The 27,802-nt window shown below is 45.1% G+C and overlaps 2 protein-coding genes across 3 annotated transcripts in view; one reads left to right on the top strand and one right to left on the bottom strand.

Moving 5' to 3' along the window:
• The window catches only part of LOC117967863 (pecanex-like protein 3), a 29,279-nt gene extending 20,334 nt beyond the window's left edge, over window positions 1–8,945 (bottom strand). For both annotated transcript variants that reach the window (XM_059016018.1, XM_059016019.1), the window contains exons 1-8: window positions 8,196–8,945; window positions 5,608–5,801; window positions 4,753–4,858; window positions 4,546–4,585; window positions 3,578–3,673; window positions 1,345–2,970; window positions 834–966; window positions 17–186 (exon numbers count right to left, since the gene is read on the bottom strand). In XM_059016018.1, coding sequence (XP_058872001.1) covers window positions 17–186; window positions 834–966; window positions 1,345–2,970; window positions 3,578–3,673; window positions 4,546–4,585; window positions 4,753–4,858; window positions 5,608–5,801; window positions 8,196–8,348 — 2,518 coding nt within the window. In that variant the 5' untranslated portion in view covers window positions 8,349–8,945. The remainder of the gene's footprint in view (window positions 1–16; window positions 187–833; window positions 967–1,344; window positions 2,971–3,577; window positions 3,674–4,545; window positions 4,586–4,752; window positions 4,859–5,607; window positions 5,802–8,195) is intronic.
• A 3,375-nt stretch (window positions 8,946–12,320) lies between these two features.
• LOC117967786 (mitogen-activated protein kinase kinase kinase 11-like) overlaps window positions 12,321–27,802 on the top strand; it is a 23,874-nt gene continuing 8,392 nt past the window's right edge. The window contains exons 1-5 of the mRNA XM_034915177.2: window positions 12,321–14,445; window positions 23,449–23,629; window positions 25,355–25,503; window positions 26,316–26,491; window positions 27,294–27,534. Of these exons, the coding sequence (XP_034771068.2) occupies window positions 13,713–14,445; window positions 23,449–23,629; window positions 25,355–25,503; window positions 26,316–26,491; window positions 27,294–27,534 (1,480 nt within the window). The 5' untranslated portion in view covers window positions 12,321–13,712. The remainder of the gene's footprint in view (window positions 14,446–23,448; window positions 23,630–25,354; window positions 25,504–26,315; window positions 26,492–27,293; window positions 27,535–27,802) is intronic.

Below are 27,802 nucleotides of genomic sequence, written 5' to 3'. Positions count from 1 at the left end.
TCGCTGGAAGACTCACCGCCCTCGTCGTAGAAGTAGTGCACCGCTCCCTCCGTCGTGTCGTCGAAGGTGGAGGCCTCGTGCACCCCGCCGCGGGGGAGCAGCAGGGAGGAGGCGAACTGCAGGGCCGAGGGGAGAGTGAGCACCCGAGAGTGGCTGGAGGTCCGAGCGCGCTGAATATCCTGCAGACTGGACAGCAACGAGGCGTTACAGAGGCATGCATGCACATCTATATATCCATCTATCTATCTACATATCTATCAGGGACAGAAATAAGACTCCTGTTACATAGTGGTTTGATCCATTCCTGGTTTTGCTACAAGTTTAATAAGACACACCTGAGCTTGTTACCTATACACTGGGGCTAATCAGGCTTGTATAACTATATATATATATATATATATATATATATATATATATATATATATATATATATATATATATATATATATACACATACACACACACACACACACACACACACACACACACACAGAGGGAAGAGCAGCTCCTCAATTGAGATGAAAGCAATAGGCAACACTCTTAACAGGTTTGGCAGTGTAGTTGCAAATGACAGAATCTAATGGGGACATGACTATACATTTGACAAGATACTATTGAGCATGACACAAGGATCCAGTGATTTTGCTTTCTGTTACAACAATAAAATATTTTATTCAAAAAAGGTGTGTGGGAGAAGGGGGGGCATTGCTATAAAGCCGGAATGATTTATTAAAACATCAAACTCGCGACTTCTGATCATTTAAAGAAGACACTTTGTTGAAGTTCTGAAACCCAGCCTCGCTACTCAGTGTTAAAAAAAAGGGGGGTCGTACCTGGGGGGGGAGCCCATGGTGGAGGGCGGGGGGGTGGGGTTGCTGCCTGCGTTGTGTCTTCTTCGGATCACCTGCTTCCTCTTCACGCTGCTCCCCGAGTCTCGCTTGACGCCCCCCTCTTCTGGGGCAGCAGCTGCAGGGAGAAGAGGGAGATTTCAAAACAAAAGTTCAGACGCTAAACCAGGCATCACGCACGGTGGTCAAATAGGAAAGCTTTGGGGATTCGTACTGCTAGAGGCTTTTTAGAAGTTGTTTAAGATGCCTAACAAAAGCACAAACTGGTCTAACATTGTTTCTATATCACCGATTACTGACCGACCTGAATGGGAGGTGTACCGGGTTTAATTAAGCAGTTAAGGGTATGGCTGCAAGAAATATCTGGGCTACAACGTCTCTCATTGTGCAGCTCTGCTCTACAGAATCTGATCCTGAAATCAGAGCTTGAACGCACGCCTAGACCCAAGGATGATGCTTTGGTAACCAATGAAGGTGCTGGGGATTGTGTACCCACCTCCCCCGACAGCGCCCTCCTCTGGCAGCTCCCCAGCTCTCCAGCCTGTCTGATTCCCGGCCCAGACGCCGCCCAGGGACTCCAGCCGATGCCGAGCGGCGAAGGGGTCCGAGTTCTCACTGGCGCGGGCCTCCAGGTCCGATTTGGAGACCGTCAGGGGACGGGCGGCCGGTTCCCCGCCTCTGTCCATGCTCAGGACGCGAGCGTGAGTCTTTGCGCTGGCCGTGCTGGCCGACCGCCGGGCGCCTCTTTGATGCGTGGAATCAGACTCTTTGCTATGGTGGTGGTGGTGGTGGTGGGCAGGGTTGGGGAGGAGCGGATGCTGAGGAGGGGGCGGGGCCTGGGTGGCAGAGGCGGAGTCAGGGGAGTAACAGGAAGTGGAAGAGCTGGAATCATCGTCGTCGGAGCTGTAGCGCCGCTGGGAGCCCAGGCTGGAGCCCCGGCTGATGTCGCTGCCTTCACTGCCGTCCTCATCGTCATCGCTGGAGTCTTCAAACAAGCTCTCGCTGTAGGCCTTGGCCCCCAGGAGGCTGCGCACCGGGATGTAGTCTCTGTGGTGGTTGTGGTTGTGGTTGCGACGGTAGGAGCCGCAGTCGAAGCTGCTGCTGCCCACCCCGCCCCGTTTGCGCGGCACCTTCCTCCGACCTGGCTTGTGCCCCAGACCGGTCACAGTCCCGCCCCGCAGCAGCTTGAGGTCTTTGGGCCGGACCACCTGCTGCTCCTCCCTCTCACTCTCACTCCTCTCCGGCAGGAGGAACGGGGACGGGGCGGGCAGGGCGGGTTCGGAAGACCCTTGCCCGAGAACAGCTGGGACCGAGTTGGTCTGCCGCACCCTGGGCTTGTGCCCGAACTCCCCCGAGTGCCCGCTGCCGGAGGGCGAGGAAGGATCTAGTGTCGCGCCCACCTCGCTCTGCTCCACCACAGCGTTGTCCAGTCCCAAGGAGAACTCCCTGGCAGGGGATCTGAGAAGCTCGCTGTCAGAAAGGTCGTCCGTGTCGCTGCCCCCTAAACCAACTGCCGCAGGCGGGTCCCTCTGCTGCTCTGTGGTCTCGGAAGGGGCTGCGTGATGGAGGTTTCCCCCCAGGGAAGGGCTCTCCAGCTGGGTGGAGTCCGTTTTCTCGCTCCGGAAGCTGCTGACGGTGCTCAGGGTCTCTCTGTCGGTGCCCCCGCTGAAGCAGCTGTCGGTGGAGCCGGCTTTGGGCGCCGCCTTCTTCACCGCGGACGGGCCCTGGGCTGTGAGGCTGGAGGAGAGGTGGGCCCTCGAGCTCCCCCCCTCGCCAAGCCCCAGCCCCAGCAGCTTCTCGCTCATCTCCTCGCTCAGGCTGCTCTTGATCAGGGGGCTCAGGGGGGTGTCCCCCAGGCTCTCCGACTCCCCGCAGGGTCCCAGAGGGGAGTAGCCCCCCACCTCTTTGCCCGGGGTCAAGGTCAGCTCCCCAGCGGCCAGGCTTTGGGACGGATCCGAAGGGGAGGATGATGATAATTCTTCCTCATCGTCACCCCGGCTGGAAGGGGAGGGAGGGGAGGCTGGGAACCCCCCCGTCGCCCCCACGAACCCCGGGAGCTCCCCTCCAGCCAGAGCTGCAGACACGCAGGTCAACTGATCCGAATGGACCGCACCGGCACCACCTGCAGGGAAACAAGGGGAGTGCAGCGTTCAATTTCATTTACCCTTAACTAAAAAACACAAGTGTTTCTATGAATAAAATTAATTTTGATATTTACGAAACTGTTCTTTACTGTTGTTAATGAAACCATCAACAGTCCAGAACAGGTTTCAGGAATATCAAACTTGGCTTTTTTGAAAACAAATACAAAAGGTAAGACTACTATTGCACAGCAGTTTCACCCATTCCAGGTTTTACTACCAGCTTGATTTGACACAGTGTACAGGTGTGTCTTATTAAACCAGGAAAGGATCAAACTGCTCTGCAATGGGAGTCTTATTTCCATCCCTGAAATACAGCTTTATGAATCAAGACCAACAATTCTAAATTTAGAAACACTGAAAAGTAAATGAACTCAATTTCTAGAAAGACTCATTTTAAAATGAGAGATTTCATTATTTTAAACCTGTCTTCACAGCTCACCAGTCCTGGGATCAGCCTAGATACCCTTCTCTGTGCCTTTAAGTGCAATCATGCTTGCTTTTTTTATTTTTTGTAGAGCATTGATCAGAACTGGACACAGTACTCTAGGTCAGCATAGCTCTAGCCTTGTATTACAAGCTGCTCACCAATGAAGTCCAGAGTGCTGCGTTTCAGGATCTCGCGGTCTGCCGCTGTGACGATCCCGTTGTTACTGCCCCGCTCCCTCATCAACTCCCGGATATCTACAAACCACGAGGGGGGGGGGGGGGGGGAGAGAAAGGCAGAACATGATGAGGAGAACAGATCTCTTCCTCGACCGCCCCTACTCTGCACTGGACTTGCCTGACCTCAGCACCACGTTGCTGGATCCTCAGCTGATGCGCTATCCTTGCACTATTAATAATGCCACTGTAGATATAAACTAGTGTAACCCTAACCTGTTGCATCCTAGTTCATATTGTATTTTAGCGTTATTTGCACTTACTGTAAAACTACACTACTTAAATATTAAGCTTGCATCTGCTGCCCTGTGACACCTGCGAGTCGCCTTGGATAAAGGCGTCTGCCAAATCAATAAATAATAATAACACTAATAATCATCAAATGCATTGGAGAAGTTCCTGCGTTGGCCAATCAGCATTTAGTCACAGCGCCCCCTATGGCCTGGAATAGTCTGGACAACAGTATATGATAAATAACCATGTATTGGCTAAACGTAGCACAATGACTGATTGCTTTAATTTTAATGAGTAGGTTTGCAAGAATTCTGGACGTGTAAATGTTTCTGATCCCAGACTGAATGTACGATGATGTTGTTTTTAATGCTGTGAAATGAACGGCTGACGTCGGTCGCTGGTCATCTTGCCAGGACCCCCTTGTAAACGAGGCCTCGGTCTCAATGCGGTTATTCCCGGTTTAAGAATGAATAACGGAATTCTAGTCCGGGAGTCCCATAAGGTTTCACAGAGCTTTCACGCATCTCAGAAGGCAGTTCGGTTACAAGCGACACATGTGAACACAACAGCTCTATTGTGCAGGAAAGCTTGACTTACATTTACAACTAAAAAAACTTACTCAGCAGAAAGAAAGCCGCAGAAAAATAAAGCAAAGTTACCTTTTGAGCCTCTTGCGTCATCCAGACGTGGCAGAAACTCCTGCAAAAGAAGACGCAGTTTTACTGGGGGGATCGAGCAGGTCGAGGCTATCTCCAATTGCAATGACTGAATCTCCGATAAGCACAACCTTCTCACAATTCAATTTGATCTTTACGTTTCCCCTTGACAGGGAATGGAACCCCCCCCCCCCCCCCCCCCGTACTCACCGAGACTTGGTTTAACCCGAAGAGGGAATGCTGGGAGCTGCAGCGTACTGGTGGTGTGGAGCTGACTTTCCGAAACACTATCATCTCCACCCCTCCCCCCGCATCCCTGGAGCGAGAGGAACAGCAGGGTTACAGGTGGCGGTAAAACTTAATAACACACCAAAAGAAACTTTATACATTCGTTTCGACAGGACGTCTCTTTCTCAGCACGTTCAATGTTGAAGTCAGTTTACTACCAGCTTGATTAATAATAATAATAATAATAATAATAATAATAATATTTATTTTTTATATAGCGCCTTTCATAGTGGACCACCATCACAAAGCTCTTTACAGAGGTAGGCTGTGAACTGTGCATTACATGCAGAGTCACTTGCAATAGGACATTGATTTAACATATCATATGCAGGACGGAGCACAAGGAGGTGAAGTGACTTGCTCAGGGTCACACACAGCGAGTCAGTCAGTGGCAGAGGTGGGATTTGAACCGGTGACCTTCTGGGGACAAGCCTGGGACTATAACCACTGGACCACACTGCATCCTATTAGCCCCAGTGTGTACAGATAAGCTCAGGTGTGTCTTATTATTAAACAGAGTGGAAACAAGAATGGATCAAACAACTGCTATGCAATGGAAGTGATAGTGTCCATTCCTGCATTTTAATTGCAATTTATTATCACTAGACTAGACTGTACTGGGACTACATTGTAACTGCTGAATTATTTTGCAGGGTGTATAGGTAACAAGCTCAGGTGTCTCTTATTATTATTATACTCAAGAGTAAAACCAGGAATGGATCACACCGCTATACGACGGGGGTCTCATTTCCAACCCTGCTGATCTGATAGGCTCACCTGGTTTGGCTCCGGTCGTGCAGCGCTCCTCCCTCTCCGTCCTCGCCTCTCGTCGACGCGTCCTGCCTCTTCTCCACGATCTCCCCCTGGTCAAACATGGCGTGGAGCCGGAAATTCACCACCTTGACCGCTGTGAAGAAGGCAGCTACCACCAGACAGTACACCCCAGCGACCAGGATACTGGAGGGCAGAGCCTGCGAGAGAGGAGGGAACGGGACACAGGGACAGTGCTATATTATTTATTAATTTGTCATTTAGCAGACACTTTTATCCAAAGCGACTTTGAGACTTGGGGGGGTGAACTATGCTTCATCAACAACTGCTGCTGCTGCAGAGTCACTACAATAGGACCTTGTTTGTTTCATCCGAAGGAGGTTAAAAGTGTGCTCAGGGTCACACACGCACAGCGAGTCAGTGGCTGAGCCGGGACTGAACTGGCGACAAGCCCTTTTCTTTAACCACTTGACCACCAAGACTCCATATATTAGCAAGGTTTATGGGCATCAAGCATTTACAGGCGCTATATAAAAATAAAGACATTATTATCATAGTGAAACTGCTATGCAATAGGAGTCCTATTTCTGTCCCTGCATGTGGCTATTATACACAATCTAATACATGCACTGAGAAAACATTACTATTAAAAAGCAAGAAGCAAAAAAAAAAAAAAGCATGTGCTAGAAATGTAAACGCGTGAGACTATAGGGCACCAGGGCGAGCGGTCGATCGATAGGTCAGTGTGAAACTGAGGCTCGCAAAATAAAAGTCATAGCGGATCAATAACTGGGTAATTGCTGCATGGTTCATTATTATTATTTGTTTATTTAGCAGACGCCTTTATCCAAGGCGACTTACAGAGACTAGGGTGTGTGAACTATGCATCAGCTGCAGAGTCACTTACAACTACGTCTCACCCGTAAGACGGAGCACAAGGAGGTGAAGTGACTTGCTCAGGGTCACACAATGAGTCAGTGGCTGAGGTGGGATTTGAACCGGGGACCTCCGGGTTACAGGGCTGTTTCTTTAACCACTGGACCACACAGCCTTCTATGATACGACCAGCCCGCTCTTTGTTTTCCGATCACGGAAAGCACTGGTTTGTAGAGCACCGATTATGTGATTATTTGGACGGAGCCCTCTACAGAAATCAGGTGCCGACAATCAAGCGAGGGTCACTGGCGTCGATCGGGCTGATTTAGCATCCCAAGTGAAACGAGTGAACAAAACAGCAGCTGCTGGGGTGCGAGACGGATTGTCAGCACCTGATTTCTGTAGGGAGCTTAAACAAAATAAACCAGCTTGTGTAGCATTATTGATTTGAGATTGTGCAGCAGGGTGAGAGAGTTTCTAACCTTGATCAAACTCCTGGCTCCTGATCATTTCAATATTAATAATAATAATACTAGACTTCATTGAGGGGAGTTCTGAACCCCAGGCCTAGGTGCAGCAGCAGCAGCAGCATGGCTAGTGTGAGTTTCTAACCCTGCTCAAACTCCTGGCTCCTGATCATTTCAATATTAATAATAATAATACTAGACTTCATTGAGGGGAGTTCTGAACCCCAGGACTGGGTGCAGCAGCAGCAGCAGCAGCAGGGCTAGTGTGAGTTTGTAACCCTGCTCAAACTCCTGGCTCCTGATCATTTCAATAATAATAATAATAATACTAGACTTCATTGAGGGGAGCTCTGAACCCCAGGACTGGGTGCAGCAGCAGCAGCAGGGCTAGTGTGAGTTTCTAACCCTGCTCAAACTCCTGATCATTTCAATATTAATAATAATAATACTAGACTTCATTGAGGGGAGCTCTGAACCCCAGGACTGGGTGCAGCAGCAGCAGCAGGGCTAGTGTGAGTTTCTAACCCTGCTCAAACTCCTGGCTCCTGATCATTTCAATAGTAATAATAATAATAATAATAATAATAATAATAATAATAATACTAGACTTCATTGAGGGGAGTTCTAAACCCCAGGACTGGGTGCAGCAGCAGCAGGGCTAGTGTGAGTTTCTAACCCTGCTCAAACTCCTGGCTCCTGATCATTTCAATATTAATAATAATAATACTAGACTTCATTGAGGGGAGCTCTGAACCCCAGGACTGGGTGCAGCAGCAGCAGGGCTAGTGTGAGTTTCTAACCCTGCTCAAACTCCTGGCTCCTGATCATTTCAATATTAATAATAATAATACTAGACTTCATTGAGGGGCGCTCTGAACCCCAGGACTGGGTGCAGCAGCAGCAGGGCTAGTGTGAGTTTCTAACCCTGCTCAAACTCCTGGCTCCTGATCATTTCAATATTAATAATAATAATAATACTAGACTTCATTGAGGGGAGTTCTGAACCCCAGGACTGGGTGCAGCAGCAGCAGCAACAGCAGGGCTAGTGTGAGTTTCTAACCCTGCTCAAACTCCTGGCTCCTGATCATTTCAATATTAATACTCCATTGCGGGGTTTTGAACCCCAGGACTGGGCTGGTGTGCGTTTCAAGCCCTATAACAGGACGACACAGTGACAGCACCGTGTTCAGAATCAGTGCACACCTACACTGAAAACAGCAGGCACAGCAATGAACGCTGTTTTTCACTCACCATGTACAGCAGAAAGGGAAACGCCAGCAGAAATATCCACACGTAGAGGTGAAAGCAGTTGGAGAAGGTGCTTTGATGGGGGTCAACGAACCACCCCCCGGTGAGGGAGGCCCACACCCCTTGCCTCAATATCTGTAACACTTGGGAGCCCATCCTTCCCTTCGGTAAGTCGACGGGGATGCCCCGCGACACCTGATCTCCTCCGCCGGTACGAGGCTACTGGGCCCTGCCGTTACAACGTCGGGTTCTCCATTGCGTGTAGGCGGCCGGTTATAATCCCGGTGCAATAAACAGGGGTGTCGGATCAACTCCTGATGAAGCTGCCTCAAGTTGTGTACAAATTCTGAACTCCCCCAGAAAACGCTGCTTTTGTCAAGCTGGCGATAGACGCAGAGAAAAGTAAAAAGCAACCACCAATTTATGTGTTGTTGTGCGCGTCAGCTAACTCACGCTGTTCCCTATTTATTTATTTTTTTTAAACTGACAATTTAGAAAGCTGATTATTAGTAAACAAAGAATCAATTCTACTAGAATAGAGCCAGATGCCTGACTCGTTTTTGCTACAATAAACCAGGAAATACCAACTGCACATCAACAACATGCGTTTAAATAAAACTCCACTGAAATTGCAATTCTCCCCGCTGGTTACATTGCAATAATATAAACGTGTTTTTTTTTTTTTTTAATGACTTTGGATTACTGCGCATATATAACTAATTTTAACAGTATATATATATATATATATATATATATATATATATATATATATATATATATATATATATATATTTTAAATTAAAAAAATAATAATAATAAACACACTGTAAACATCCGTACTCGAACTGAAAAATAACATTTATTTTAACCCCGGTGTAAATGTGCCTCTCTCTTAATAAACAATGACATGGACGTGACCATTTTGACCCAATTCCTCATTTTAAGCCAAACGTATTTTTTTTTTTTTTTACCTGTATAAATTTTAGTTTACAATTATACCTCGTCTGCTATTTTGTTCGAGTTTGGTCTGCTGGATAATTACACCGGTTTGCATTTTAAAAAAAAATAAAAAAAAATCGCAGACAAGTACTGAGAGAAATTTTAGTTTTTTTTAAAATAATACCCCATAGCCGGGCACGGTGCATTACTGTGCATCCATTAAAACACAGAGTCCCCGTTTAAAATGAAATTATATGTTTGATAGAATTGATTATTGCCTAACTATTTTCACATATAATCCAGCTTCATAACTGCTTCCTAGCGACACTGCAAAAGTCACGGTGCGGTTAAGATGTTGATAATTATTATTTGGGGAGGGCGCGTGTAAATATAATATCCAAACCCCAAACCCCATGCTTCAATTCGTCTTGTCTTTCCTCCTTCTTCTCCTCCTTCCGTAGTGTTTTCTTCAGTCTTTTTTTTCCTTTCCCCACACGAGTAAGTAGTATTTTCTGCTCGTTTTTTTTGTTTTGTTTTCACCCTTTAGTATCGCGGGTCCGACTCTGTGGTCCGGGTCGGCGTGTGGGGGTTTTTTAAAAATATATACAAGTCTCGTTAATATCTACATATATTTTAAATACATTGTTTTGTTTTAATTCCTCTTAAAATTCCAGTTTCTCTCTGTCTCATCCACCCCCCTCCTCTCTCTTAACTCCTCCTGTGAATTTCGCCTCTTCACACAGGTAGCAAACGCCCCCGCCGGAGGAAGAGGAACCAATCCTGCCTTTCCGTTGGCTGCGACAGCCGTCATTTACGCGACTGCCCGCTCTGATTGGCGGAAAGGCAAAAAATAGACCGAAGTGGATATGTGACCTCAATCTGGGGCTGACACAATCCTGCTACGCTATTGGCTGACGGGACTGTCAGTCCGAACAAAGTAGAATTTGATTGGTCAATTTTGATAACGACATAAAAAAAAATCCCACACGCTCCTCGACATTGGTTTAGTGGGGGGAAAAAGTCAATCCACATTCTGATTGGATATGATTGGCTAAAAAAAAACTATTTTTACCCGTTTTACTAGAGTCTTAACCCATACAAAGCTGGACGTTTTAGACAAGTCTGTAAAATTGCACCCTCAAAGGATAGCCTGTTATTATTATTTATTTCTTAGCAGACGCCCTTATCCAGGGCGACTTACAATCGTAAGCAAATACATTTCAAGTGTTACAATACAAGTAATACAATAAGAGCAAGAAATACAATAACTTTTGTTCAAGCAAAGTACAAGTGTGACAAACCAAAATTCAATAATACAGCAGATAATAGTGATAGTTACATCAGGATATGATTAAATAGTGATAGTTATTTGGGTCCTGTTCATTTTTAAACTAACAATGGTCAGTGAGCTATTCGCTGTTCATATACCATACTTGCCAATGCAAAATAAGTTTGAAAAACTAAGCAAGCTGTCTTTAACATCGGTACTATGAACAGCATACTGTGAGTTTGATCTGAAATGTACTCCGTGGATAACATAAGATGTTTTTGTGTCTGTTAGAACATGCAGAAAGTCCATTGGTTATCTTCAAATCTTAAATCAGTTCCACAACACACCAAAACGTCACAACAGCGACACATTAATTTGATTAAGCAGTGTGGAGTAGTGGTTAGGGCTCTGGACTCTTGATCGGAGGGTCGTGGGTTCAATCCCAGGTGGGGGACACTGCTGCTGTACCCTTGAGCAAGGTACTTTACCTAGATTGCTCCAGTAAAAAAACAATTGTATAAATGGGGAATTGTATGTAAAAATAATGTAATAACTTGTAACAATTGTAAGTCGCCCTTGATAATGGCGTCTGCTAAGAAATTAATAATAATTAAGCCTTAAACAAAAAGTTTAATTACCATTGGCTAATACAGGGCCACGTGACCAAAATAAGCCCGCGCTTTTTGCCCACAAACCCTGTATAGTTGACCAGCAACAGAATCACACGTTTCTCTGGGTATATAATTATATTGATATGTTTTATGTAGTTTTTACCTAATAGAGGGCATTGCCCAGTCGTTTATGTATTACATCTTTAAAGAAGACAGCCTCCCCATTCCGGTTATAGGGCTGCAAAACAAAAACGGTTATAGGGCCTGCAAAAAAAAAAAACAAGAAAGAAAGAAAGAAAACAAATAAAGAAAAACACAATCGCGTCCTTCCTGGAAAAAAAACGGTGAGTCAGCGAGAGTCCTCTGCTTCAGCCGGAGGGGGGTCTGGGGGAGTGGCCGAGGAGCCTCCTCTTATCTGAGGAGGGCATATCCGCAACAGGCTGGAGGAGACGGATGTTATCAGTAGCGGGCCAGAGGAAGCACGCCGCTTCCTTAAAAAAGCTGTGTGCTCTACAAGTGACCTGATAGGTCTACTGAAATACTACAAGAATCAAAAGCCGAGGGAACACGAAGCCGTTTTGTGTCTTGGGGACTTGGGTTTCAGGCCACTGCCCGGCACACCAGGCAGGGCGACCTCCTCAGACAAGGTCTCCTGGAACCCAGGTTTCAAGCCGCTGTCCCTGAAAAAGTGGCTTCGTGTTCCCCTCAGCTTAAGCCAAGAAGACAAACGTTTCGGATAGTGCCATCATCAGCGTACAGTAACCCCCCTTTATTTGACTAACTGAACTACACATAAAATAAAGGAGAATTCACCATCAACGTAACTGAATGAACAAAATACTGTAGGAGCAGTGGACCAATCAGGAAACGGTATATGTTGATATTTTTGTAGGGCAGGGTACCACATTATAGATTTATTTCCTGTGTGCACCAAGTATTAGGACCCACCCCAAACTGCTGCACCGTACCCTCACAGTATCAAAGCTGATGCTAGAATGGACAATACGGTTCAATGGAATTTGCTCTACCCTGTGTTTCATTGATTTCAACAGTGGCAATGCAACGTATTTAGAACACGTTGTGGAAGCTTTTTTTTGTTATTGAATAGGTTTTTTGGAGGCGATAAAAAATGATATTGGTAAAGCAGGCACTGTACACTGTGGCTGGTAAAAAATAGCAATTCGCAAACAAATAAACGGGCGTGCAAAAGATACACGTTTCTCCACACGCCCCCCTCCCTCCGTCCCTCCCCCCCGTTTTTTTAGTCAGACAAGCCAATTGTTTAAAAAATGTTATTGTGGCACAAAATAGAATCAGAAGAACAATGGCATTTTAAAAATGGGAGAGTTCCGGACTTCTTTTTCCTAGGAGAGAACAGAAGTGATGTAAGCTGAATTAACACGCTGAGAGAAATTTAAAGCGAGCCGCTGTTGTGTTTGGATCATCTGGTTATTTTCCTGTGCTGGGGAGGAGACGAAAAAAACTTTAACTTAAACCACACCCTCTGGCAGAGGCAGACGCGAGAGACTGAAGGGGAAGAGGATACAGCCACGAAAGTGTATAGGAGAAAATAATTATAGAGATAAATAAACACACGCTTGGAATAAGGAATGGAAGACTAAATACCGAGACTCGAAAACGAAGTTTGCTACACAAGGAGGACTAGAAGAAAAGAAAAAAGGGGGACGATTTTATTTTTGTGTTGTTCAGTGACACTGTGCGTGCGTTTCCTGTCGGGTTTCATCGGGAAGGAAAACTTGTTTTTTTGTTTCGTTTTGTTTTGTTTTGTTTTAATTGCTGTATCACTTTTTAACACATTTTTTTTTTAACAAAGCACCAACATCACGACTTTTTTTAAAAATAAATAAATACATAAAAACCCAACAATGGACGTGGAAACGGCGGAAAATGATAAAAAGATTCGCAGCGACGACCCAAGCGATACTTCAGTTTTTTGCGGAATATTATCACCCGCTGTTTAGTAAAGTTACGGACGGACGCGGTCGGACCCATTCTGAATTTTGTAAAATTTTATATTTCTCTTGGTTCTTTCTTCGCTCTCCCGTTGCGCTTCCTGTTTTCAATGTGGGGCTGCTAAAAAAAACATCGGACTCGCATGACAAACAGAGTTACAAAACTGCCACACAGCCACCGGCATTCTTCTTAAATATAATTTTATCTCAAAACGAACAATGTGCATTCTGGCTACTGTAACACAGTAACAAAAAATACTGCTAGCTACTGAGAAAGAGGTGTTTAATTTGTATAAGAGTATTAAATTATTGCTATATATTTTTTATTTATGTATTAAAACTTTTTTTTTAATTAGTTTGATTCTATTTTGAACCTGAATTTGACAAAGCCAGGACTGTTTGAGGAGATGGTTTGGGGGACTGGTTTAGTGAATTCTATTGGAGCTAGGCTATACAAATTGTCTTGAATAATATTTGCATTCATAAATTCAACCTTTTTTGGTGCTTGTCAACTAAAACGGATTCCTAATCTTTTTATTTGGACTAGGCTAATTTTTTTTATTATTATTGAATCTATTTTTTTTTTGTGTGGGGGAATTCAAAACATATTGAAATATTTCCTAATGATCTGGGAAAGACGAGAGGGAGAAAAAAGTTGCAAATGCAACTTGGTGGTTTTAAAACCTGCTGAAGTTAACAATTACAGTAAATAAATAATTTTAAAAAAATGGAGCCGCTAAAAAATATTTTCACCCGCGGCCCACTGTCCGGTTGGAAAGGCCTGGAGCCGGCGGAGAAAGGCGCCTACACTAACCCCGTCTGGACCGCTCTCTTTGACTACGAAGCCGCCGGTAAAGACGAGCTCACCCTGCGGAAAGGAGACCTGGTGGAGGTGCTTTCCCGGGACTCGGAGATATCGGGAGACGACGGCTGGTGGGCGGGCAAAATCAACAACAAACTGGGCATCTTCCCTTCCAACTACGTCTCTCTGAAACGGGGCGACTACGCCAAGCTCCAGACCACGGCGGTGGTCGCGGAGCTGGAACCGGAGGAGGTGGACTTTCGGGAGCTGAGCCTGGAGGAGGTGATCGGGGTCGGCGGGTTCGGGAAGGTCTACCGCGGGACCTGGCGGGGCGGATTCGTCGCAGTCAAAGCCGCCCGCCAGGACCCGGACGAAGACATCAGCGTGACGGCGCAAAACGTGAGGCAGGAAGCCCGGCTGTTCGCCATGTTCACCCACCCGAATATCATCGCCTTGAAGGGGGTCTGTTTACAGCAGCCCAACCTGTGCCTTATAATGGAATACGCTTCGGGGGGGGCGCTGAGCCGGGCGCTCGCCGGGCGTCGCATCCCGCCCCACATCCTGGTCAACTGGGCAGTGCAGCTTGCCAGAGGGATGCAGTACCTCCACAGCGAAGCGATCGTGCCGGTCATTCACCGGGACCTAAAATCTAACAACAGTAAGTGCTGTTCAACACGTGAATGATTTGTATTTGTAAACTGTACAGTTTATTTTGATGCTGGTGGCGTTCTAATAATACACAAAAAGGTGGTTCTATAGGCTACTTGCCCAACCTAATGTTCTGAAACCGGTTTTGTTCCTTTTTGTCAGGGTTAGAAACTCACACTAGCCCTGCTGCTGCTGCTGCACCCAGTCCTGGGGTTCAGAGCTCCCCTCAAGAAGTCTAGTATTATTATTATTAATATTGAAATGATCAGGAGCCAGGATTTTGAGCAGGGTTACAAACTCACACTAGCCCTGCTGCTGCTGCTGCACCCAGTCCTGGGGTCCAGAGCGCCCCTCAATGAAGTCTACTATTATTATTATTGAAATGATCAGGAGCCAGGAGTTTGAGCAGGGTTAGAAACTCACACTAGCCCTGCTACTGCTGCACCCAGTCCTGGGGTTCAGAGCTCCCCTCAATGAAGTCTAGTATTATTATTATTAATATTGAAATGATCAGGAGCCAGGAGTTTGAGCAGGGTTAGAAACTCACACTAGCCCTGCTGCTGCTGCTGCTGCTGCACCCAGTCCTGGGGTTCAGAGCTCCCCTCAATGAAGTCTAGTATTATTATTATTAATATTGAAATGATCAGGAGCCAGGAGTTTGAGCAGGGTTAGAAACTCACACTAGCCCTGCTGCTGCTGCTGCTGCTGCACCCAGTCCTGGGGTTCAGAGCTCCCCTCAATGAAGTCTAGCATTATTATTATTAATATTGAAATGATCAGGAGCCAGGAGTTTGTTCGACTGCTTTAATTTTTTAATGTCTTTTTTTTTTGTGGTGGGAGGATGTAAACATGATCAAACTCACAAACATCGCAGTCCAAGGGCAAGCTGCAGCAAGTCCACAGACAGACAGACTCTCACAAGCAAAAGACAGAAATGCAAACAACCTGAACAGCACACAATGGGCCCACACAGCGCATCGAAAATGATACAGGGGGACCTCATTCCTCCAGCTAATTTTAGGAAACAGTATATATTTTTAACTGTGCTTTCTTTGTATTCTGTCATTTAAAACCTTTATTGCAGACAGGGTGTAGAGCAGGAATTGAGAAGGAAAGATGTCGCTCGCAGATTGAGGGCACATCATAGCAAACCACCCGTAACCCTAACCCTAAGGGAGGTGCAGGAGCATGCCCGCTGTCATGCCACTCGTTTTTGGCACTGCTTGGGGGTCTGTCTGTCTGTTCATTATTATTATTATTATTTATTTCTTAGCAGACGCCCTTATCCAGGGCGACTTACAATTGTTCCAAGATATCACATTATTTTTACATACTATTCCCCATTTATACAGTTGGGTTTTTACTGGAGCAATCTAGGTAAAGTACCTTGCTCAAGGGTACAGCAGCAGTGTCCACAACCTGGGATTGAACCCACGACCCTCCGGTCAAGAGTCCAGCGCCCTATCCACTACTCCACACTGCTGCCCTGCATGTCCGCCTGCATGTTCCGTTACCATTTTTGCATTGACCAGGAAAATCCCTCCTCCAAAAAATTCCGATTCTGTTATACGTCGTGGACATCGGCCTCTTGAAGGCTCTAATTGGTAATTTGCATTCGTGGCAATGGTGTGTGTGTGTGTGTGTGTGTGTGTGTGTGTGTGTGTGTGTGTGTGTGTGTGTGTGTGTGTGTGTGTGTGTGTTGCTGACCTCCTCTACACAGCTAACTCACCAGCCCCTAATGACTAACCTGATTAGGAGCCAGGTTGCTTGTTAGCTGCCAGATGGACTCCATGCTGTATCCTGTGTGAACCTGGAGCACAATGCTGATTCAGAGACAGCAGGGGAAATTCAAGAGGAAGTACTGCCTCCGCATGGCTTCCCAATACTGGCGCAGTGAGGTTGCGAAACTGAATATGATCTGTGGTGCTGTGCTGCGTTACCACTGTACAGGTATTGCTGTGCAGCCCTGGGGCGACTCCCTAGCATTTTGTCCCTGTCGCTTTTATTAAAGGCGGAGTGTCCCGTGATGTTTTGAAAAATACCCACAGAGGTTGTTATTCTGCGATATCATTTGACAATGACAGATCTTTACATTTGAGGTGTTTAGAGTGTAAAACTAAAGCTTCCTCGTTGATTGCTTGAGCTGCTTACCCGGTCCTATGGGTGTTAGACTCTGGATCTGTACGATTTTATGGTAATTGAAGGTTATCTGTTAGGCAGGCAGGGTGGTCCGGTGGTTAAAGTCCAGGGCTTGTAACCAGAAGGTCACTGGTTCAAATCCCAACTCTGCCACTGACTGACTCGCTGTGTGTGACCCTGAGCAAGTCACTTCACCTCCTTGTGCTCCATCCTGCGGATGAGATGTTAAATCAATGTCCTATTGCAAGTGACTCTGCATATAATGCACAGTTCACAGCCTACCTCTGTAAAGTGCTTTGTGATGGTGGTCCACTATGAAAGGCGCTATATAAAAATGAAGATCTCATTATCATATCATCTATTTCTATTTGGGTAATGCACAATAGAAATAAGACTCCCGTTGCATAGCGGTCTGATCCATTCCTGGTTTCACTATGAGTTTAATGTTGCCTATACACAATGCGACTAATCAGGTTCGTAACAAAACCTGGAATGGGTGAAACTGCTGTGCAATAGGAGTATTTTCAACCCTGATTTCTGATAGGCTTATCTTCTACTCCAGAGCATTACAGTAAGGGCAGCTAACACAATATTCCATAAATCTTAACCATTTTGCACTTCCATCGGCTATCGCTTAACTTGTTGTGCGTGGGGCGTCTCTTAATGCATAAGCGCTGACAAGCAACTTGAACAGAAGGAAAGCTCCTGAACTCAAAACGCAAATAAAAGATAAAACGACGATAAAAAAAAATATTAATGGAGCCCCTCCCCCTTAGGTAGCTTCCTGTGCCGGGATTGGCTGGGTGTCACTGGCTCCCATGATCCTCGGCAGATGTCCTGGCCTGTACCTCCCTCCCCTGTCAGGAAGCCTGGGGCCGGCAGGCTGCGGTCAACCAGTGAAGAGGCCCTTTGTTTGGGCACCGGACTGGCCTTCTCTGAGCCCGAGCCAAAGCCGGACAGGATAATAGCATTGATTTATGAGTCCTTTTGTTCAAACTGTTAATGAGAGGGTGGCTGCTGTATGTGAGCTGCAGTGTGACATCTGAGAGCGAGATGGGCAGAGCTCACACACATTCAGCACAGTCAGGAAATGTCCATCACTACTAAGCACTCTGTAATAAAGCTACACAAACCCATCACTCGATTATCAGGATGGAGCTGTCCCTAGAAACCAGGGGCTGACAATCAGGTGGTGTGGATCGGGGCTGATTCACAATTCAGAGTGAATTAAGAAACAGCTGCTTGGGTTTGCGTGGATCGCTGTTCTCCACAGTCTTAAGAAAAGCAGCGATCATCACAAACCCAAGCAGCTGTTTCTTAATTCGCTCTGAACGGTGAGTAAGCCCCCCGATCGACACCCTTGTCTGATTGTCAGAACCTGATTTCTGTGGCGAGTTCCTGGAGTAACTGAGAGGCCATCATCTGCCAATCTCAAAGTGCGAGTTGGACAGGTAACTCCCGCAGGGCCAGGACCTTGATCCGAACGACCGCTCCTTAATTCGTTCAGACCGCAGCGATTCTTTAACCCAAACCAGCGGTGCTGTGCAGTTTCGTTTTGTCACATGGTGTCTGTGTGAGATTTTTTACGCATGTGGTGTCAACAGGAGCTTCTCTTCAAGCGTGTCTCAAACCAGCCCCAGGCTGATCTAGTCTTGAGCGTGTTTCAACACTGGGGGATGCGATCTATAGTCCAGTGTAAAGGACCCTAAAGGTGGCTTGTGTAAAATCCTGAACTTTTGATTGGCTACCAAAGAGCGATTTACAAATGGAAATGATGCATCGTGTCCGGTCCTTTGTCGGTGAGGTGACCTGAGGTTACAAGCTTTAAAACCGCGGATGCAAATGAGCCTGGTTGTTTTACGTTGTGGTTTAGACTATCACTTGCGGTGTGCGTGGTCGCCGGTTCGAGCCCAGCCTCCGCCCTGTCCTATGTAATTAGTCGACCTGTGACCTTTTTTGTATCGTCCAGTTGCAGATGGGACTAGCGGGAGGTATGCGGTCCCAATTTGAAACTGGAACAGGGACTGGTTTTTATATGCAAATTAAAACGAGGGATAATTTTAAAGAAAAAAAAAACGATCAAATGTAACCCGAAGGCAAACCGTGTTCCAGAAAAACGACAAACCCTGATGGGCTGAACAGCTTCTCAGGAATGATCTTTAAGCAGAGCAGGGACACGTATACTTGTTATAATTGCCTCTGGGTATGTTACATCTGTAATTACCATGCTGCAGTTATCCACAAGTATCAAAGAAGGTCAAGTTTATATACATCAGTATGCAAACATTCAAATGAAGCAAGCCTCCCTCCTACCAGGTGGTATACGTTATGTATCAACCTATAAAGAAGTGTTTCCTAGCTTTTGAATTGCATGATAGCTTGGGTTTAAATTAGACCAACATTTTTTAAAACTGCATCCCCCCCCCCACTCTCTCCCCGATTGCCAGCCAGTCTTCCGTCTCCGGCTTGGCATTCCCAGGACAATGATTCCCTTCTTTCCTTTGGAGACTCGGAATGCTGCGATCGCCTACAGGGAGTGGAGATGGAACTAGGAGCTTCCTCCTCTCTCCCCTCCCCACAGTCCACCCTGTAGTGATCGTCACACATTGAATAAAACTACAGTCCACCAATAGGGAAGAAAGTGCTGTGGTTGGCAGCCTGCGTATCGTTGTGCATGTGCTGTCATTCACCGTGAACGCTTGCTATTCCTGTGCTCTGCAATTACAGTGTTCTTCTGTGGGGTAAAGTCACCAAACACCTATCTCTTATATGTACATCTAAATATACAGCTATGGCCAAAAGCGTTGCATCCCCTTATTGAATTAACACATTTTGCTTCATAAAGTCAAATGAAACCTGAATAATGTTACGTTAACATATTGAATTAACCGCTTGGTAGTTTTCATTATACTTAACTAAAAGTTTGAAAGACTTTTCCAATATCTTTTTGTAATTTATTTGATTGCGTGATGTTAAATAAAAGATTATGTTCATATAGTTTATTTTAATGTCTCAATCCTAAAATTCTAAGTGGTTCTTCAAAATAGTAATGGATTAATTGGGCACACAAAATATAATCGTGCGATTAAATATTGATGATTGTACCGCCCACACATACATTTCCCTCCGTTCCTCTCCCCCAGATGTGATTATTTTAATATCGGGGCAATTAAGTAAAAACGTGCGCACAAGAATTAAATGTGAGGTGTAATTACGCCTGGGTAGCGTCAAGAGAAAAAACTAAACAAAAGTTTAGTTTTACATACTACAGGAGTGTTACTAAAATATTTATTCCAAACAGATTACAGTACTTTGAAATGTAATCTATATAAACTAGACACAAGTTTATGAAAAACTTTTTTTTTTTTTTTTTTTTTTTAAATGTTATTTAGTGACAGCTGCAGCATCACGCATTGCATCTTGTTAATACTGTACCACCTAACCTTCACTATCTGTGAAACACACAATGCGGAAATCCCTGCCTAAAACAACATCATAATAATACAAATTGATTTACTTCCCACAACATGCATACCTGCTATAAGTCAAGCTGATCGCTACACCAAAGAATACTGTGTTCAGTTCTGGTCACCTAGCTGCAAAAAGGATATTGCTGCTCTAGAAAGAGTGCAAAGAAGAGCGACCAGAATTATCCCGGGTTTAAAAGGCATGTCGTATGCAGACAGGCTAAAAGAATTGAACCTATTCAGTCTTGAACAAAGAAGACTATCTGATTCAAGGATTTAAAAACCTAAAAGGTATTGACAATGTCGACCCAGGGGACTTTTTCGACCTGAAAAAAGAAACAAGGACCAGGGGTCACAAATGGAGATTAGGTAACGGGGCATTCAGAACAGAAAATAGGAGGCACTTTTTTTTACACAGAGAATTGTGAGGGTCTGGAACCAGCTGCCCAGTGATGTTGTTGAAGCTGACACCCTGGGATCCTTCAAGAAGCTGCTTGATGAGATTCAGGGGTCAATAAGCTACTATTATTATTATTATTATTATTTATTTCTTAGCAGACGCCCTTATTCAGGGCGACTTACAATTGTTACAAGATATCACATTATACATTATTTCACATTATACAGATATCACATTATTTTTACATACAATTACCCATTTGTACAGTTGGGTTTTTACTGGAGCAATCTAGGTAAAGTACCTTGCTCAAGGGTACAACAGCAGTGTCCCCCACTGGGGATTGAACCCACAACCCTCTGGTCAAGAGTCCAGAGCCCTAACCACTACTCCACACTGCTGCCAAACGAGCAAGATGGGCTGAATGGCCTCCCCTCGTTTGTAAACTTTCTTATGCTTAACATTACTGATCGTTTTATTTTTTTAACGTCGTTGAATATTGTTAAATATTCATTAGATAACAGTTCATTTTGAAACTCCAAAGAAGCACAAACTATACACAGTCAATTTTCTTCAATGTGCACAATTTATTTACAGACAGAGGGGCGTACTTGCAAAGCATTTTCCAAACCGATTCACTGGTAGGATGGAACCAGCAAACCAGCGTTTGGTGCGTTTTCGTTGATAAACTTAAATAATGTTATAAACGGTGTGCGTTCCAAAAATGTAATTATTGAATCGATTGTGTACAACGAGGAATGGAATCGATCGGAAAATCGATTTTTGATTGAATCGTAGCAGCCCTAGTTTGGCCAGATTTCAGGATGTGTCCATAAATCTGACGTGGCGATTAGGAATGTTCTCTGTTAAAATCAGGCCACCCCGCCCCGTACACTATCTGAACCAAAAATCAAACTGATCTGAATTCGTTCCTCTTCGCTGAAGGCATAAGAGAAATAGAGAGAAAATCAAAGTAAACAATTATACCTGGCATGTCTGACTTGAAGTATGGGACACCCTGGAGATATATATATAAATTCTGCCTACAGTATCTAGTAGTCAAAGAAACTACAAAATGATATTGCAAAAGGTCTACCTTTATAAGTATAATAGCGGTACAGTATTTCATGTTAGATTTTGAAATATCACATTTTTGAATGTGTCAGTTTTTCTTTAAGTATGTGGAAACCTACACAGCGCTGTGTAATTCAACATTATTCAGCAGCTTTCATTCGACTTTATGAAGCAAAATTGGTTCATTCTAAAGGGTGATGTGAAACCTTTGCCCAGAGCTGCACCCACACAAACTGTACACTGATAGGGGCACTTTTTAGGAGAGTAGAGGGAGGGGGATGACAGCCATGTGCTAGAAGAGATTTCTCAAGGTCTGCATTCCAAATTTCTAGCGTGACTTTATTTTTTGCAAACAGGTTCCCATGCATTTAAAACCTGCCAGGCTAGTTTGACAGAAACTTCATTGCGGAATAAAAAAAAATCACACCTACTTTAGCGTCTCTCCCAATTCCGCTTCCTTCTGTTCCTCCTCCCCTTTCTGCCTGTTGCAATACATTTTGGATCCATTTGCATCACGGCTGAGTGAGTTCAGACTCTCAGGCCATGCAAAACTTCTGTAAATGCAGCGCAAGTCACTTGTGGAAGGTTTCATTTGCAGTTTCAAGCTGGAACTCAACAGCACGTGAAATTATATTGTATCGAACCTCATTAACATCCTTGTAAGAGTTTGCAAATAAGAAATAACATTGTCCAACGAGAGGAGGCCATTCGGCCCATCTGAGCTCATCTGGTTCCTAGCAGCTGAATTTCGTCAAGTCGGGTCTTAAAGGATCCCAGTGATTCAGCAACAGGATTAGATCGCAGTTGCCATGCATTGTTTTAACCCCAGCCCTTTATTAATGATAACAGATCCTGATTTCAGTGCAGTGAATTGGTTCATGCAGCACTAATGCGCAGTACACTGATCTGACCAGCAGGGGAACAGGAGCAGTTGTTGGTGCTTTGGGTAGAAACAAGGCTACAAGCAACATGTACTGTGTGTCTCTTGCTTTACGATTATCACAACAGCCCGGATATCATTTGCCAGCTGCGGTACGTGTTCAAGCTTCAACAGAATGCTGTAGTAAGCTCACTACTTCTCTGTATTCTCAAATCAGAAGTTTCATTTGAATCATTCATCTTGCAGTGGATGTGAAAAGTTTTACCCTGCACAATCCTTCACAAATACTCAGTTACCTTGTGACAAACAGCCTTCTGTGACCCAAGCCAAAACTAACCAATTTCAAAAGCATATAGCTAAAGACAGTGAATATGAGACCAGAAGTTCACAAGCGTGTTTTATCTTTAGAAACTTTCAGCACTGCATAAAAAAGGAACTGCGGAACAATACAATGCATACGTACATAATAATATCAATGTAAAAATAAATTGTATATTTTAACATTGCCTTATGAGAACTATGTGTGACCTGTGGATGGTCTGTTAACGGAAGATGATCAGGTGTGGAAAAGGTGGTAAAGAAAGCGCTTGATCTCTCTGTTTCTGTGTTCCTTGCTCCAGGGCAGAGCAGTAACTCTCTCCACTGTCTTCTGTAGCCCGAGGGCCGGAATTCGAAACATCTAGCTTTGTCCTCCTACTTCGCTAGCGGAGAGGGGGGGGGGGGTGGGGTGGGGAGGCGAGAGTGCTGTAGATTCCTCCTCTCAAGAGACCTGTTTTGCAGCACTAGACAGGAATTACAGTGTTTGTTCTTTTTTATGTATGCATGGCTTGAAACTCTAGCACCTAGCCCTGGATTTCAGACATACCTTCAGTCAAGGTCATTATTAAAGTCTATCTACTACAGTATCCCTTGGTATATTATACAATGTAGATTGTGGTGGATATTCAGTATTACTGAAATACAATGGATGGGTAGCTTCATTGTCCACCACACCCTTTGTCCTTTCACCTATCGCAGGCTCTAAATTAATTCCTAAATGTCCCCCTTGTCCCGCAGTCCTGCTGGCCCAGCGCGTTGAGAACGAGGACATGGAGGGGAAGACCCTGAAGATCACGGATTTCGGGCTGGCGCGGGAGTGGCACAAGACCACCAAGATGAGCACGGCGGGCACCTACGCCTGGATGGCTCCTGAGGTCATCAAGTCCTCCACCTTCTCCAAGGGCAGCGACGTCTGGAGGTGAGCGGTCAGAACAAGATCACAAGGAGGTTCAGTGACTTGCTCGGGGGCACACACAGGGAGTCAGTGGCTGAGCCGGGATTTGAACCAGGAATCTCCTGGCATCAAGCCCTTTTCTTTAACCACTGGACCAGCAAGCCTCCATCCAGCTCCGGCTGGGCTCCCTTGTACTATGAGTAATAACATAGAGAATCTCAACACCTGTTGTTTAGCTGAGGTCCGTAGCTCTGTCTGCCTGTCTGTCTCTCTCTGTCTCTATCTATCTATCTATCTATCTATCTATCTATCTATCTATCTCTCTGTCTATTTGTCTGTGTGTCTGTATCTATTTGTCTGTCTGTCTGTCTGTGTCTATCTATCTGTATCTATCTATCTATCTATATCTATCTATATCTGTCTATCTAGCTATCTATCTATCTGTCTGTCTGTTTGTCTGTATCTATCTCTATCTGTCTGTCTTTGTCTATCTGTATCTATATCTGTCTGTCTGTCTATCTGTCTATCTCTGTCTATCTATCTATCTGTCTGTCTATATCTCTATGTCTGTCTGTCTATCTGTGTCTATCTCTACATCTATCTGTATGTATCTATCTATCTGTCTGTCTGTCTGTCTGTCTGTATCTATCTCTATCTGTCTGTCTGTCTGTCTGTATCTATCTCTATCTGTCTGTCTGTCTGTCTGTATCTATCTCTATCTGTCTGTCTGTCTGTCTGTATCTATCCCTATCTGTCTGTCTGTATCTATCCCTATCTGTCTGTCTGTATCTATCTATCTGTATCTATCTCTATCTGTCTGTCTGTCTGTCTGTCTGTATCTATCTCTGTCTGTCTGTCTGTCTGTCTGTCTGTCTGTATCTATCTCTATCTGTCTGTCTGTCTGTCTGTATCTATCTCTGTCTGTCTGTATCTATCTCTATCTGTCTGTCTGTCTGTCTGTATCTATCTCTGTCTGTCTGTATCTATCTCTATCTGTCTGTCTGTCTGTCTGTATCTATCTCTATCTGTCTGTCTATCTGTCTGTCTGTCTGTCTGTCTGTCTATCTAGTATCTGGGGCATGTTGCTGAACCCATGCCAAAATTCAAAATCCAGGTTGTAAATATAAATGTATAGTGTGTAAAATGTAAAATAAATTACATGAAATATCACATTTGCAGAGTGATGGTGCAGTGGTTATACTTGTTTATCATAGTTTACCCTGTTCTTTTGTTTTTTTTGGTAAATGCTTTACCATGCCGTTACAGTGCTTCACTATATTTCACGCTGCTTTATTACTCTGTGCGATGCTTTTACAAGGGTCATCAAAACCTGTGGTGGTATAGTCAGCTCAGATCCAAAATCAAGGTGCAGCATTACTAACAGCAATACTGACTGTGTTTCTTCAGGGATGGAAATACGACTCCCGTTGTATAGCAGTATGATCTAATACTGGTTTTACTATTAATAGGACACACATGAGCTTGTTACCTAGATAAACTGGGGCTAATCAAGCTTGCAGTAAAACCTGGAATGGGTGAAACTGCTATGCAACAGGAGTCTTATTTCTATCCCTGTGTTGCATAGCAGTTTGATCCATTACTGGTTTCACTATGAGTTTAATAAGACACACCTGAGCTTGTTACCTAGATACACTGTGGCTAATCAAGCTTGCAGTAAAACCTGGAATGGGTGAAACTGCTATGCAGCTGGAGTTTTATTTCCCTTCCTGCTTCTGCCGTCTTTTCCAGTTACGGGGTGCTGCTGTGGGAGCTGCTGACCGGCGAGGTGCCCTACAGGGGGATTGATGGCCTCGCTGTAGCCTATGGAGTCGCGGTCAACAAACTGACCCTTCCCATCCCCTCCACCTGCCCGGAGCCCTTTGCACAGCTTATGGCAGGTGAGAGTACAGCTGTGACGATATGGTATTATTATTATTATTAGTATGTATTTATTTGCCAGATGCCTTTATCCAAGGTGACTTACAGGTGTTACAGGGCAGTACAGGGTTACAATGCAAGCTTCGTATTTAAACACAGTATAGTTTACAGTAATTGCAAACAATGCTGCTAAAATACAATATGAACTAGGATGCAACAAGTTAGGATTACAACAAGTTATATCTAGTATCTGGGCATTATAGGGCAGCAGTGTGGAGTAGTGGTTAGGGCTCCGGACTCTTGACCGGAGGGTTGTGGGTTCAATCCCCAGTGGGGGACACTGCTGTTGTACCCTTGAGCAAGGTACTTTACCTAGATTGCTCCAGTAAAAACCCAACTGTATATATGGGTAATTGTATGTAAAAATAATGTGATATCTGTATAATGTGAAATAATGTATAATGTGATATCTTGTAACAATTGTAAGTCGCCCTGAATAAGGGCGTCTGCTAAGAAATAAATAATAATAATAATATCTACTATGACATATTAGCAGTGCAAGGATAGTGCATTAGCTGAGGATGCAGCTAATGCAAGTCTGATCCCCAGGACTGGGTGGTGCAGCAGCAGCAGGGCTAGTGTGAGTTTCTAACCCTGCTCAAACTCCTGGCTCCTGATCATTTCAATATTAATAATAATACTAGACTTCATTGAGGGGAGCTCTGAACCCCAGGACTGGGTGCAGCAGCAGTGTCAGCCCTGTGTGTGTGTGTGTGTGTGTGTGTGTGTGTCACTGACGCGCTGGCCGTTCTCTGTTCTCTGTGTTTGCCAGAGTGTTGGGACCAGGACCCTCACCGGCGGCCCAGCTTTGCCTCCATCCTGGCCCAGCTGATAGCGCTGGAGGAGCAGGTGCGGGAGGAGATGCCCCAGGACTCCTTCCACTCCCTGCAGGACGACTGGAAGCTGGAGATCCAGAGCATGTTCGACGATCTGCGGGCCAAAGAGAAGGTACGCTGAGCCCAGAGGTACTCAACCCTGGCCCTCGAGATCCAGTCCTGGTCTTCATTTCCAGGCAGGTCCTGAACGAGTTCATTGCCTCTCCCTGCAGGTTCAATGAACGATTTTGGAACCAGCTTGGAGTAAAAACCTGGACTGGATTTAACTGGACTGGATCTCAAGATCCAGAGTTGAGTACCACTGGTTTAGCCTTTTTATCTATAGGGACCGCAGGCTTGTAAGGATACACTAACATCATAATGCAGCTCACGATACGCAGCAGGAATGGAAATAAGACTCCCATTGCATCCTTTCCAGGTTTTACTATGAGTTTAAAAAACACATCTGAGCTTGTTCCCTCTACACTGTGGCTAATCAAGCTTGTATTAACCCCTTAAGGTACACAGGAATCAAACCATTTTTCATACGATTTTTTCTTAAAATACATTTTGAGAGCGACTCGAGCATCACGAGGAGGAAACTGATCATTTGGATCCAACCTGTCAGTACATTTTAAACCCTGTTTCGTGCACCTCACTGCAAAAATGAGACAGCTAGCCTCATTTTTATTTGTGGGACACACGTGTCCCTTGTACCTTGAAGGGTTAAAACCCGGAATGGATGAAACTGCTACGCAATAGGAGTCTTATTCCCATCCCAGGGCGGGTCACGATGCGATACATATCACGATAAATATATGGACCAGCGGGGGCTAGCGAAGGGGGAATCAATCGTACATTCGATTCGATCTGCCGTATGGTCTAAGACGGACACGCTGGGGGTGGTAACGCCTCCTCTCTCTCTCCGTCCCCAGGAGCTGCTGTGTCGCGAGGAGGAGCTGAAGCAAGCGGCTCTGGAGCAGAAGTCCCACGAGGAGTTCCTGAGGCAGAGGGAGGAGGAGCTGGCGCAGTGGGAGCTGGACGTGTTCGAGAGGGAGCTGAGCCTCCTCATCCTGCAGATGAACCAGGAGAAGCCCAACGTGAAGAAGCGCAAGGGCACATTCAAGAAGCACAAGCTGAAGAGCAAGAACGGGGAGAAGATCAGCTCACCGCTGGGTAGGAAGCGAACAGCGGAGTCACAGCCGCGCTATTATTATTATTATTATTATTATTATTATTATTATTATTAATTGGTCATTTAGCGGATGCTTGTATCCAAAGCAACTTTGGCTAGGGGGTGAACTCTGCATCATCATCAACAACTGCTGCTGCTGCTGCAGAGTCACTTCCAACAGGACCTCGTTTGTTTTACGTCTCATCCGAAGGACGGAGCACAAGGAGGTTAAGCGACTTGCTCAGGGTCCCACACACGCATTGTGTGTGT

Source organism: Acipenser ruthenus, chromosome 51 (genome assembly GCF_902713425.1).
Source record: "Acipenser ruthenus chromosome 51, fAciRut3.2 maternal haplotype, whole genome shotgun sequence".
In the NCBI taxonomy this organism is placed as follows: domain Eukaryota; kingdom Metazoa; phylum Chordata; class Actinopteri; order Acipenseriformes; family Acipenseridae; genus Acipenser; species Acipenser ruthenus.
This window is presented reverse-complemented; position numbering and strand designations above follow the sequence as displayed.